This window comes from Erithacus rubecula, assembly GCF_903797595.1.
Source record: "Erithacus rubecula genome assembly, chromosome: 4".
NCBI lineage: Eukaryota > Metazoa > Chordata > Aves > Passeriformes > Muscicapidae > Erithacus > Erithacus rubecula.
This window is the reverse complement of record NC_136686.1, coordinates 36156640-36169853: the sequence shown is the minus strand read 5'-3', so window position 1 is coordinate 36169853 and position 13214 is coordinate 36156640. Positions and strand designations below refer to the sequence as shown.

At 41.3% G+C, this 13214-nt stretch overlaps 1 protein-coding gene across 4 annotated transcripts in view; it reads right to left on the bottom strand.

Moving 5' to 3' along the window:
• CPM (carboxypeptidase M) overlaps positions 1-13214 on the bottom strand; it is a 31222-nt gene that overhangs the window by 4628 nt on the left and 13380 nt on the right. For 2 of the 4 annotated variants that reach the window (XR_013773999.1, XM_079303936.1), the window contains exons 3-7: positions 11155-11252; positions 3682-3854; positions 2074-2258; positions 1655-1825; positions 695-847 (exon numbers count right to left, since the gene is read on the bottom strand). Coding sequence is in view for 2 of the 4 variants with exons in the window: in XM_079303936.1 (XP_079160062.1) it covers positions 695-847; positions 1655-1825; positions 2074-2258; positions 3682-3854; positions 11155-11252 (780 nt within the window). In the remaining 2 variants the exon portion in view is untranslated. The remainder of the gene's footprint in view (positions 1-694; positions 848-1654; positions 1826-2073; positions 2259-3681; positions 3855-11154; positions 11253-13214) is intronic. The other 2 variants (XR_013774000.1, XM_079303937.1) reach the window with 1 other exon arrangement.

The following is a 13214-nucleotide window of genomic DNA, read 5'->3' as shown; positions in this document are numbered from 1 at the left end:
TTTCAGCATGTTTCAGCACATCTAATATTATCACTAGTCACTTTGGCCTTGCTCAAGGGAATTAGACCAGAAAACCCTTGGCTGCTGTTGCCTATAGTTTACCTTCATGTTAAGTTAGAAAGCAGTATTGTAATCTCCTCTTGTAAATCTCATTTGCTGAAGGCATCATACACACTCACTCTATGTCCTTCAGTGAAGGGCTTCAATCTTCAGTACAGGTTTGGCAGTTTTTGCACACAAACACACCCACACCCACATACACACATACACCCTTCTTTTTTGTGATTTAAAATAAGTCAGCCTCTTGTCTAGTACTTTCCAAAGGGAGAATAGCAACAATATCTGCTTGTGAAGTAGTTTCCCTTAATTCCCACACACCATCTTCAAGGCAGCACAGGCAGAGATAAAATAGCAGTCAGATCTTTAGGGCAATAAAAGGCAAGATAAGCAACAGGTTTGTGCAAAGCCTTCAACTCATTGTAAAGCACCACAGCTTCACTAAGCAGCAGTTCTCTTCCAAATGTGAAGTCAGATCACACCTAGAAGCCTTTCAAATTCACAGAATTCAGAAACTCCCAAGCTAACACCAGACCTGTGAGCTGTGACACTGACCCAGGCTGCTGAGGAGTTCCCTCTAAGCTGGTCTCAGTTTTCACTCAGTTTTCATTTGCCACCCACCCATTTTCATACCCACCTAAGTGCACTTGTTTGATATATTCGATCAGAGCAACTTTGTTGTCTCTCCAGAACTTTTCCAGCTGGTCTGCTGGAGGATATTTACAGCATGACAGCTCCAATGTAATTTCAAAACACTGTCCCCAGACATAGTTGTAATCTTGCATTCCACCTTAAAAGTGAAATAAAAGGGTTTTCAGCTGCAAAGAAACACTAAGGCCAAACTAAAAGACAAATAGGAGAGTTAAAAGTTGGTACTTGCATCATACCTGTAAGAAAAGTAATTCAGATAAATTATTCCTCAATGCCACACTTGTATTTACTGCCTCCTGTGAAAAACCAACTTATTTATTTACTCTAGTTACTCATAGAGTATGTTTTCTAAAGCATATTTCATTTGGAAAGGATGATGATTGTGGCTGAGAAAGGGTGTGTCTTTGACTTAAATTCATTCAAGTTTTCCCAACTAAAAAGGGACAGATAGGCTGGCATAGGATTTGCCACTGCCAAAGCCATTCCAAGACTCTTTTAAGTCTTTGAATTAAGACAATGAAAACAACATACACAGTGCACAAACCCCACATTCTATTCAGCTACACATAAACAATAATGAAAGCATTTATTTCAGAAATTAAACATTAAGAAATGGACAACAAATGAATAGAAGACTGGTTTTCTTTCTGAAAGGAGAAGCTCTTGATGCCAAGCAGTGTGTGCTCATGTGTGTAATGTACACAGCTACTGCAGTCCTTAAGCAAGGGCACAGAAGCAGGCAAACAGCAGTGAGTGCCTCATTCACTTGTCTGGACAGCCTGAAAACACCCAGGTGCTGCTCACAGAATCTGCATGAATGAGCTGACTTGCAACCCTCATCAGCCCTCCCCTCTGACTAAAATCACTGCCCTTTCACCATCAGAGATGGCAGGAGAAAGTGAGAATATCATACCAGAAGCTGAAGAAATATCAGTGACATTCTTACCTTCCAGCTGGTACCAAGAGTACCCGTTGGTAATGCCTTCTGGGAAGGTCTGCCTGTTGTCACACCCTGTCCCTTTGTACATGCTGGCATGGTTGGAAGAATAGGTTTTTGCCAGGTGAATAAAGACATCATCATCTGGAGATCTGCTATAGCCATTCAAAGAGCCAGTAACTGCAGAGTGAAGACAGCCATTGTGCAACTCTCATTACTGGTAAAACACACAGTGTTGGCATACATGCAGCATAAACATCTCCCAAATGGCCATTTTCAGCAGTGAATTTGGATGGGGTTTATCAAATTCTGCCCATCCCAGCTCAAAAGCTAGAAGAACTTTGCAGGAATCCTTATAAATTTTGCTTTGATACAGCCAATGTTCCTTAACCCAGACAATTGAGAAGAGCAGTTTGCCACCAGCTTACCTGGGTTACCATTATCAAAGGTGTAACTGGCAACCAGGGCACCCCCATGCAAATTTGCTGAAAGAACAAAGGTTTCATTTTTTATCCAGTCCATTACTGCTCGAGTCTCTGGCTGAATGCTGGCACTGTTGTTTTCAAAGGCATCAGGAAAATTCCTGTTCAGATCTTCTCCATTCTTGTTGTACCTTAGAAACAGAGAAGACATTCCCATTAGTGTTTTGTCTTTCCACATCACCAGGCTCCCAGTACTCCAGATCTGTGGTGTGCTACTATCTTCAGGGAACAGTCAAGATGACCATTTTTAATTTCTCAAGCATTACAGTGATGGACTTCAGTTTGCTTTCTGGCAGAACTGGAATTTTCACAGGCCACAATAAATTCTAAGTGGAAACAGAGAACACTTAACATGCACATAGAATGTACATCTATTCATAAGTGAATTAAAAAAGACAGAGATGCATCAAAAGAACTCTGTCCTCCTGTGTCTGTTTTTCCTGCTTCTATAGAAGACCAAGGTAACTATTGAATGGCTATATCCCTTAGGCTGTTGTCACTCTCAAGAGACAGAAAAAATTTGAGTCAAACACAGGATACATTTTCTTCTCCCTGAGCTTTAACATCCAGCTCTGTTCAGACACTCTCACTTTTACACTCAGGTCAGTATAGGAATAAACACTTGACTGTGTTAATTTTTGAACTCAGTCTGTTAAACTGTCTATTTGACAGTAAAGGAATAAAAAATACCCCCCTCCATACAAGTCCCATCTATTTGCTGAGGAATAAATTTTTTCTCAATAAAAAGGATGGTCTACACTGGTCATCTAAAGAACTAAACTACTGAAACTTTCTTTTCACTTTCTTCTGATATTGCCAAGGCCAGTGATCCAAGAGAACTTCTATCTCATGGGTTTGCTTTTTCTGCACATTCCAAATTTGTCCTTTGGGCATTTCTTCCCATTCTCTCACTGTCTCTTTCCCTCTTCCAGCTTGTAAAGGTTTTCATCCCCTTTTTGGGCTCTGCAATAGTCACAATAAAGAGTGCAAAAGTAGCAAAGGATGCAATGACAGGTTATATTTTCTTCTGTGTAGGTTTCCTTTCCTACAATCACTATTAGCACAGAACCTATTATAGCCAGCTCTGCTTGTGTAACTCTTCCTTCTCACTAAATCCATTCAACATTATTTTTAAACACATTGCTAAAGTCAATTCAACGAGTTTAGACACACCTTTTCTCATTAAGAAGGGTTACAGACTTCTCAAATTGAAATAGATTCCTGTGGGTGGAATTTTCCTTCTTTTCTTGCAGCACTCTAAAGGTGCTACAAAACAGGGAATTGTGCTTGTTTTCACCATCTGGGTCTCCTGCCTAAAAGATGAGGTCATTACGCCATTCTGACCAATGTTTTATGGCCACAGCACATATAAACACCAGTCTGAATCAGTCTTTCAGAAACCCTGTGCCATAACAATGTGTCTTCAGAAGAGCACAGGCAGAAATTAGCCCTAGCACATCCTGTAGACTCTGCTCTCCACCAAGTATGATTCAGTCTTCTGGCTAGCTGGGATTATTACTCCCTACCCATTTATTTTACCTCTCCCACCCTTACCTTCCTCGTGTGTAATAGCAATCAGGCACTTTTGTAGCTTCAAAGCCATCGGGGTTCATCGTTGGCATGATGTGAATCCGGGTGTTGTTGAGTAACCGGGTAATAACCGGGTCACGTCCATAGCTGGTCACCAGCAAATCTATCAAATGGAGCAGCATCTCTCTCCCAACAGTCTGTGGAAAGAAGCACAGATTTTTATTTGAAGTCTGATGTGGAAGAAGATAAATAAATAAAGATCCACCACCTTGAACTTCAGGTTTTTCTCATGGACTACACAGACATACACTGATCAACATGACTTTGTTTTATATTCTCCTCTAAATATATTTAAAGCAATTGAATAGATTAAAGGAATCACTGGAGGGTTTTCACAAGGGTTTTAAACCCAGACCAACCAGACCTTTTTGTATGATGGGAAACTGACCGTGTCAGGTGCACTGCTTAAATCTTGCATGGACAAGGAACAGGTATAACAAAAATTAAAGCTGCCTGATAAGCATCATGTGGGCTTGGGAACCCCACTGTGTTTTCTCAGCCCCACTGCAGGGTCCCAGCTCTGTGCTGTGCCTCAGTGACCCTTCACGTGAGCACCACTGCTGTGCTGCACCACCTGGCAGTGCTGCTTCAGCAGGGAGGACAAGTCTGTCACATTTTCCAGGATGCCACAGAGCAGGATTTTTTCTTGTTGATCCTCTTTTATGGGAAGTCAATATTAATACAAGACCAAAGAGGCAACATAGATACTACTGTTACATTGTTTTATTTTAATGTCATGAATATGTGCATTGGGGAAACCAAATAAATCCTTAGAAAAAGACATGGAAAGACACTAGCATATAGACTTTAGATCAAGGAGAGGCAGTGGCAGAGAAAAAGCTAAACACATATTTTTGTTCATATAATTTGTGTAAGTCATGCACGAAAGCTGACATCTCCCTTTAGTCCATCCAGACCCAGAGTTAAGGACAATCCTATTCTACCCCAGAAACCACTGCTAGTGCTCAGGGCCACTTTCCACAGCACTGTGACCCATGCCTCAAGGGTGCTTCAGGTTCCTAAGCCCTGTCTGCAAAGGGAACAAACCAAGACTTGCAAGTAAATGAGTTCTAGAGATAACTTATCTCTAATTTATCTCCAAGAACAAAGCCTGGTATATCACAACATGATCTAAACCAGCATCTGAGAATGTGAGAACAGACTGCTCTGCAGGTTTGATAAATATACTCTGTGAAATGTGAAGGGATGCAACAGAACCTGTCTTGTACAGGCAGCTCTTGAAAAGGGTGATAGAAATCTTGGGAAATGGAGGAGAGGAGAGGAGAGGAGAGGAGAGGAGAGGAGAGGAGAGGAGAGGAGAGGAGAGGAGAGGAGAGGAGAGGAGAGAGAGGAGAGGAGAGGAGAGGAGAGGAGAGGAGAGGAGAGGAGAGGAGAGGAGAGGAGAGGAGAGGAGAGGAGAGGAGAGGAGAGGAGAGGAGAGGAGAGGAGAGGAGAGGAGAGGAGAGGAGAGGAGAGGAGAGGAGAGGAGAGGAGAGGAGAGGAGAGGAGAGGAGAGGAGAGGAGAGGAGAGGAGAGGAGAGGAGAGGATCAGCCAAATCATAGCCCTGGGCATGAGAGATGAAGTTACCAGACTCAGAATCACCAAGAATAGCTCTACCATAGAGACAGCTAAATACAAACAAGACTGGACTGCTGTTTGGAGAAACTGGGAAAGTGCTCTTCTCCTACTGTACTTCTCTTCAGTGCCTGACCAAAAAGAAATCCCAAAAACAAAGGGTAGAGAAGGAGGAGCAGAAAGGAAAAAAAGAGACGTAACAAAAGAATGTGGTAGAAATGAACAAGATTTACAAAGAATGAAAGATGACCAGATTCTCACACATGACATTCTTGGCACACAAAAGTTAATCACAGGCTTACTTGTATGTACAGTATTTTTAAGGATTCCTGGTACAGCTTGTTGTTGTATTAGGACATTAGGTGATTCAGATTATCAGAAGAGTGCTGGCATTTGTGTGATTGCACAGTGAGGAAAGAATATACTTATTATCAATGTTTTGGTGTGATAACAGAGGGGTAGTTTTGTTTTGGTCCAGAGCATCCCGCTTTGCTTGGAAAAATACATCTGCAAGTATCTGAGGGAAAGTTTCTGTTTCTGGGAAAGTTCAAGTTCAAGGTCAAGTTTTGACCAAGCCCTTGGAAAATATCTGCTGTTCAGTCAAGCTTTACCCTGTTACTATTGAGGTCAGGTGTGTCTGTGGATAAGAGTTGAGTCACCCAGTTTTATTTTAGAGCTTCAAATAAAGGATCTAGAGACACTGAAAGTAGGTTGCTGGCAGTAAAGCCAAGGACAGACACTTTTTAAACATACTAAACCTCAGGTTTAATAGGAGGATAGAGAGGAGAGCAGAGGACAGCATGTATGTGTTCTGGGGCTTTGAGAGGACACAAACATTTAGTTTTGATTGCAGTATCCCAAGGGAGAAGCCAAAGTGAATTGTACTACTCTATTTCACACCAAGGGTGACAGGAGAGCAAAGGAAATCCCTTTCTCCCAGCTCTAGGGATACAATTAGACATTAAGTTTGTGCACTTTCAGATGTCAGCTTCCTCCTGTGCCCCTAAGGGAGAAAGTGAGCAGGAAAGGCTTTTGGAGATCCTCAGGGGAAGCCTTGAAGGAAGAGGCGTGCGTGTGTCAGGACATGGATCAGCGCTGCAGAGAAGGCATGACTGCTGCTCCTGCACACAAACCCTTTAAAGTTCTGAGTGCCTGCTGCCAGGGCTGGGGCAGTGCCTGCTGCCAGGGCTGGGGCAGTGCCTGCTCAGACACCACTCATTGCTCAAGGAGCCTGAGCAGCAGCCAGCTGGGAGATTTGGGTTAGCTCCAACTGCACCTGCACTGTAACCCTTCACTGCATCAGCCCTGGCTTTAGAGCACTGCTGTTACCACATGATAGAGACCCAATAACTCCAGGGGACCATGGGTGGATGGACTCTGCCCATTTTTATTATTAAAATTCTTTCCTTACACATGGCCTGCTTTTAAAGTTGAACGATGTTGAAAGAAAGATCCAAACCATCAGGTAGGACCTGTTTCAGATCAACACAGCATTGCCCATCTCCTTGCCCCAGCCCCAGCTGCTCCACAGGCCAGGGTCAGGGAAACCAGCAGGCCATCCTGCTTTCCCACTGAAATGCCACACTTGCACGATGTTATTTTTAGCACTTGTACATGTTAATTATTATGCACCGCTAGGACACACCCCACTGGGGCTCTCCTTCTTGGCTAAAACACTCCAGTGCTGAAGTGGCTGTTTATGTGAATATTTGGCACACATCCCTTTATTTCTACAGCAGCAATCACTGCAGGCATCTGAGAAGTACCATGTGTGACAGGGGAGGGCAGTTCTCTGGTTTGTCACTGAAGGAAACAGCAGCATAAAACCTGCTTTTGAACTGGTAACTGGTGTAAATCATTAGCACCTGGGCAAACTCCACCAACTTTAGGATTTACCTGGCTGAGTGATGGACAGCTTTGTCTTTTCCCACTCAGAAGAGTGTGAAGAAAGATAAGGAAAGAAGTAACTGCAGCAAGGCAGTGTTAAATTGTGCTGAAAGATATCTCAACAACATCCAATTTTTTCAAAGTCTGTTGTTAGCACTGAGATTCAATTGGTTTGAATTTTGAAATCTCTGATGCTTCTGAGATTTTTCACATTAGATCAGCTAATACTGAAGCTAGGTGGAAAATAATTCACTATGCAATAAGTATTTTTTATTAATAGGGTTTTTTTTCCTAGAGCAAATATTGTTTCCTTGCATATCACTTCAATAATATATCACACAGGATTGAGGACATAGGAATATGGGTTTGCAATTTATTATAGCAAGCTGTGCAGTATATACATCATACTTTTTGTGCAAATGAATGATTAAAATCAGTATTTTTTCCACAGTGGTATTTTGATAGTGTAAATGCAGTTTCCATTATTTTCTTTAGGAATAAGAGTAAGAAATTCTACAAAAGACTCATTAGTTTATTGTTTGGTGCTTTTTAAGACCCCATTATATTGATCACAATAAAATCTACTCTAGTCCTTATTGATCTAAGCCCTAATATCTCAGGAAACCCTACTGTGGATATGACTATGGCTATGATGACATGGAAAATAGGGTAGAGTTGCTTTAACTTATTTCACAAGATAAGGCAGCAGATAAACACATCCTTTCATATATGCTAGTTCAGACCTATCAGTACAGGCTCAGTTTCACATAATGAATGAGAAAAAATACTACTATTTTTAATAATTTTTTTGCTACTATATTATTATTTATATTAGCGTTTTATTTGTACTATTATAAGTAAATTGTTGTTTATTTAAATAAGCTATTGCATTATTTAATATTATTTGCATTGCTGTCATTTTATATGAAAAAATAAAATGATCAGAAGTGGACACTTTAGGAGAAAAGCTGATATCAGCACTGCCATCCTGAGAAAGAGTTTATCTTGTGATGGTCCAGTTTCTTTCTACAGCTGCAGAAAGTTAAAGCCATATACTCAAAACATTAAAGAGGGAAAGCAGAAAAACACAGGAAGTTTATAGTTTGTTCAGATGTGCTTTTCCTTGAATGGTTTCCCTGCAGTGATATGCACAGTTTAGGAACAGCCTTCCAATTGGATCCTGTTTGTTCAGTTCTATAGAATGGATTTCAGTCACTGGCACAGAGGGTCCCAAGGTGAAAGTTCTGCTCCATTTATGACCTAGGAGCATTTAGGAGTTTGGCTGTGGTTGATATTAAGCAGGAGGAGTTCTTCCCCAGGGAGGAATGTGTGATTTAGAGAAGATCTTTCAAGTAAGAGCACAAGGCTGGGATAAGAGTGGCTGCTGTCTAATTCAGAGTGGGAGTTGTCCCAGGAGATCAGGCAACCTCTCCCTCACCTTCCCCCTACAGACTTATTAACATTTCACAGGCTTATGCATTTTGTGCAGTCAATTACTGCTTAAATCCATTTTAATTTGGCTCAGGTTAAACAAAAAGTACTGCTAAAAATGGTGTCCAGCTTCATACAGCCAACACAAAGAGTGGGAAAAGTCTTTTGTTGCCTCTCAGTGGATCTGGGGCAAAAGTTCACTCTGTCTGGCAACAGTGAACACAAATGAAAGCCTTTTAAATCTTGGCTGGTTATATCTCAGAGCATCAAGAAAAATTAACTTAAAAAAATAAATCTCTTCAGCTCTGAAAAGAAAGACTCCTTTCCTGATATTGTATACTCACTTTATTAGAACTTCCCTATTGGGCAGCTTTCCAAATAACCTAGATTTTCTTCCAGCAGCATGTGTGAACAGCCCACACACATGCAATTCAGGTTCCACCCCAGCTTTTATGCTTCTGGAGCAGTGGGCCAGCTGAGTCAAAGCTAAGTGTCATATGTGTGATCATAACAGGTTAGAAGGGCAGCATCACCAAACAACATTGAGAACAGAACTTCTCATTTTGTATCTTTTGTGGAAGAAGTCATTGAAGCACAAAAGACCTGACTGGATCAATGAAGCCATAATCCTGCAATTTCAATTTATGAAAGGCTCTGACACACAAGTTGAAGCTTGTTGTATAATTTGTGCAAAACTTATCTGTTTAATATATTGTAGGGGTAGCTAAATCTATCCCCAGTGACTAGCAGGATCTTACATTATGGGAAAAAAATATTCAAGTTCTCCAATGCTTCTCTATATGAGGAATTAATTTCCTGCCATTTGAAATACACTTATGATTGACGAAATAATAAACCCAAACAACTGTGTGTTACCTGTAAATACCAAAAAAATCCATACAGCAAAAATCATCATGAGGGCCTGAAAAGGAGGAATAGCTCTATTTCTGGAATGTTCCCTAGGTGTGAGTTTGGTCTGACAAACAACTGGAATGTAGGATGCCTTAGCTAGGATCAACCCTGCTCAGACTGTCTGGCACTGAGTCTCATTCTAAAAGAGAACCTTGCCTCATTTCCCCATGAAGTCAATAAAAACTTGGATCTAGGCAGTGATCTGAGCTCCAATCCCCATCAGCTCCCAGCCCTGTGGAGGTGCAAACACCATGTGTGTGTGTTTATGGCCAAAGCTCCTCGTGCATATCCAGCTGGGCAGGGATGTGGCAGGGATGCTTCCTTGTGGAGACCTCAGTATGTGTGGCCTTCTGCAGTCCAGCAACATTGGCTTTGCAAGCCAGCCATTCCAGTTGAGATCACATCCTGCCCTCCTCCCCTGCTCCCCATCAAAGCTGGGCTGCAATCCCCTGGAGCAGCCTGCAGGGACTGCCTGGGTTCCTATTGCCTGGGGGACACACATCAGCTCCAGGAGCTGCACACCCCATCTGGGGCACCCAGCTACAACTGTACCCATCTGACACCATGAATCAGCCTCCTCCCACACACAGTTAAATTCCCAAGCAGCCAAACACCCAGCAGCACTTTGAGCACGGCCAGCGTGGAACAAGGTGAAACCAGTCTAACTTGGGGAAAATTCTTGGCACACAATGTCACAAGTGCCTGTAGGCATCCAAGTGCTCACACACAGAATTGTTAATAGTAATAACTTGTGACACATTACCCTTTGCACAGGATACACTTTCCACTATATCTTTCTTAGTTTTGGGAATTCACAGTCTAGCACATATACACACATATATTTCTTGCTACTCCTGTTAAATTATTTAACCTTCACATGAAAGACTGCATAAAAACATATTGCACAGTTTAAACTTATCCTGAAGATGATTCATGTAATCAGGTAAAGCTAAAAGAAACATAAAGCAAAAAGTACTATAGAGGACAGTGAAGCTTTGATTCTTTCTGATTCAGATTCAAGTACTGCATCAGGCAGGCTCATAATCATAATTTCTCCTTGATCATTAATAAGTGGGCATTCTTCCCAGAGCAAGTTTATTGTTCTGGCATTACTTTTTCTTTTGTCCTCTGTTATCTCAGGTGTTCCTCATTACACTCATTCAGGTGTAATCTAGATGTTCCTAGTTTAAGGTTCCCAAAATAAATTTTCTTCCTACAATAAATGATCTGATGCATCACAGCAATTATTATTTAATCTCAGCATGTGTTTGAAGAGTTCCATCAGTCATATTTCACACCTAGGCAATAACAATGTACAAGCAAACTGCTGCATCTGACTCATTGCCAGGAAACTCAAAGCCCCTGGGTTTACTCACTTGGAGAAGACAAAGCTCTCTACTTAAGAGAGTGTAGGACTGTAGGATTCTTCACCATGATGTAAGGTCTCCTAAGGCCCTTCCACCAAAACAAGGGAACTTTATTCTGAAAATTCCTCAATAAATACACACATATTTTGCCTTCCTTGAGTTATGACATACCTCAATAATAAGAAGCACATGCCTGAGAGAAGCTCACTGCAAACCCCTGGTAAGTGTATTTGTATAAATGACATTGCGAAAATTGAAACGTACCTCATCCCCATGCATATTAGCAACATACTTGAACTCTGGAATGCCAATCTTATGATGGGTTGGAAACCTTCCCAGAACAAGAACCCACAGGTCTCTACCTTTAAGAGGGGAATGGGAAAAGACATTTTTTAAAACAAGTGTAAAATCATACAAGCCTTAGAAGAATAAAAAGAGTTGGTCATTAAGACCATTGTACAAATTCTCATATTTCATTGACACCCACTCAGTCTTATATATAACATATCAAAGTAGACTGTGGGGTTCTTTTATTCTATAAATATTTGCAATATTAGTTACAGGAATAAATACGCTTCTGCCCAAGTATGTAACAAACTCTGCAATTTCTAAAGCATTTAACCAGGACTAGAAAAGAAGGCTTTATTTTTTTTTTTTAAATAAAAAAACCACTTTTCAAATTAAATTTAGCAAATAAGATCACTCTTCCCCCCACCTTCCAAATTTTAAATCATAAGGCTTTTCTGAAATATACAGACGTTTTCATTATCACAAAGAAAGAACATCTGGTTTTGTACTAAAGACAACACAAAAAAGCTAAACACATCCATGCATTACTGCTCAGAAAACAGGAGGTACCAGAAAGAGTTGTATCAGAGACTTAATCCAAATACATCAGCAGGGAAAGAATTAATAGCTACAGAAAGAGCATTAGTTAGGACCACTGAAACTGAACTTTTAAGTAACAACATAAACATACAAACATTATGGAAGTCCACACTTAAGCAGGGGTGAGAGGGAGAGGGGAGGGCATTTTTTGTTATTCTTTTTAGTGATACTGTGGCATTTCAGACCTCATCTGCAAATCTGTGCTTCCCACTAGTCTGCTCAGTGAAGCAGAAAACTCAAGTTTCAGTAGATGGCAGCAATGAAACTGGAGCAGTTCCTTACAGTAGCAGTGACAGCTCAGGTTGCTCATGCCCAGACATCAGGAGTGTGTCGCTGTCCCCAGATCCACAGGGCTTGGTGGGACCCACGACCTGCCTGAGAGGAGCCCAGCCATCCTGCTACTTGCAGGAAAGATGCAGTACTATTAAAAGCTACATGCAGTACTAGAAAATGCCTTATTTCCTAAATCTTTGTGGGTCATCAAATGTGCAGTAAACAAACTCTGGAGCATATCAACGTCCCATTCGTGAAGGCATGACCCCTGTAGTCACACACATGCCACAGCATTTTTGTTTTCTTTTCTAGTTATGTGTCTCTCAGCAGCTATACCACAAGGGTCATGACTTTGGGAATGGGAGAAAAACTTGAAGAGGACTGAAGCAACACTGCAAGATGCACTGAAACAGTTGTAGAGATGAAAAGCTGAAGACAGTGGTTGCCAAACTAAATTCTCAGTTAACAGAATCATGGTCTTAGGCTTGGGATCAAGAAGCAGCGAGACAGTGCTGAGAGCTGACAGATTCAACAAAGAGTGACCTCAGTATCCCCTGGTTTTACAGTTGCTCTTGAAGACATTGGTGTTCAATCCCTGTAATCATGCTGTGCACAAAGCTGTGAGATGATACTACTGACTCTTTCATTAAAGGACAATATGAGCAAGCAATCCATACTTTTAAAAATAATTTTGTAGCAACTGATTTGGTAAGAAAACTAATTTCTTGGGCTTGTTGTATGGAGAGCCACTGTTTCACAAAAAAAGAAAAAGCTTGATTTCTCTAAGCCTGGATAAACTGCAGAGTGGACAACCCAAAGATACCAGCTTTTAATCAAAAGGGAAAGAAACACACAAATCATCTCACCCTAGCCCTTCTCCCCTCCAAAACCTCCAGAGGTCCCCTCTAATCTCAACCATCCTGTGGCTCTGTGCAAATAGATTACAAGTCTTGCTGCAGTAGCATATATTTGGAACTGAAAGCAATCCTAGCAGTGAAAAAACTGTCATTCATAATCAAGTGTGGACAACAACCTCAACTGACTGTCCAACCCTGCAATATGTCATTCTCCCTCTAGTCGTATCCTAGGGCAATTTCCAATGAATTACCAAGGAAGTCCTTACAGAATGCCCCTATGATTCTTTGTCCTTATGCCCTCTAAGC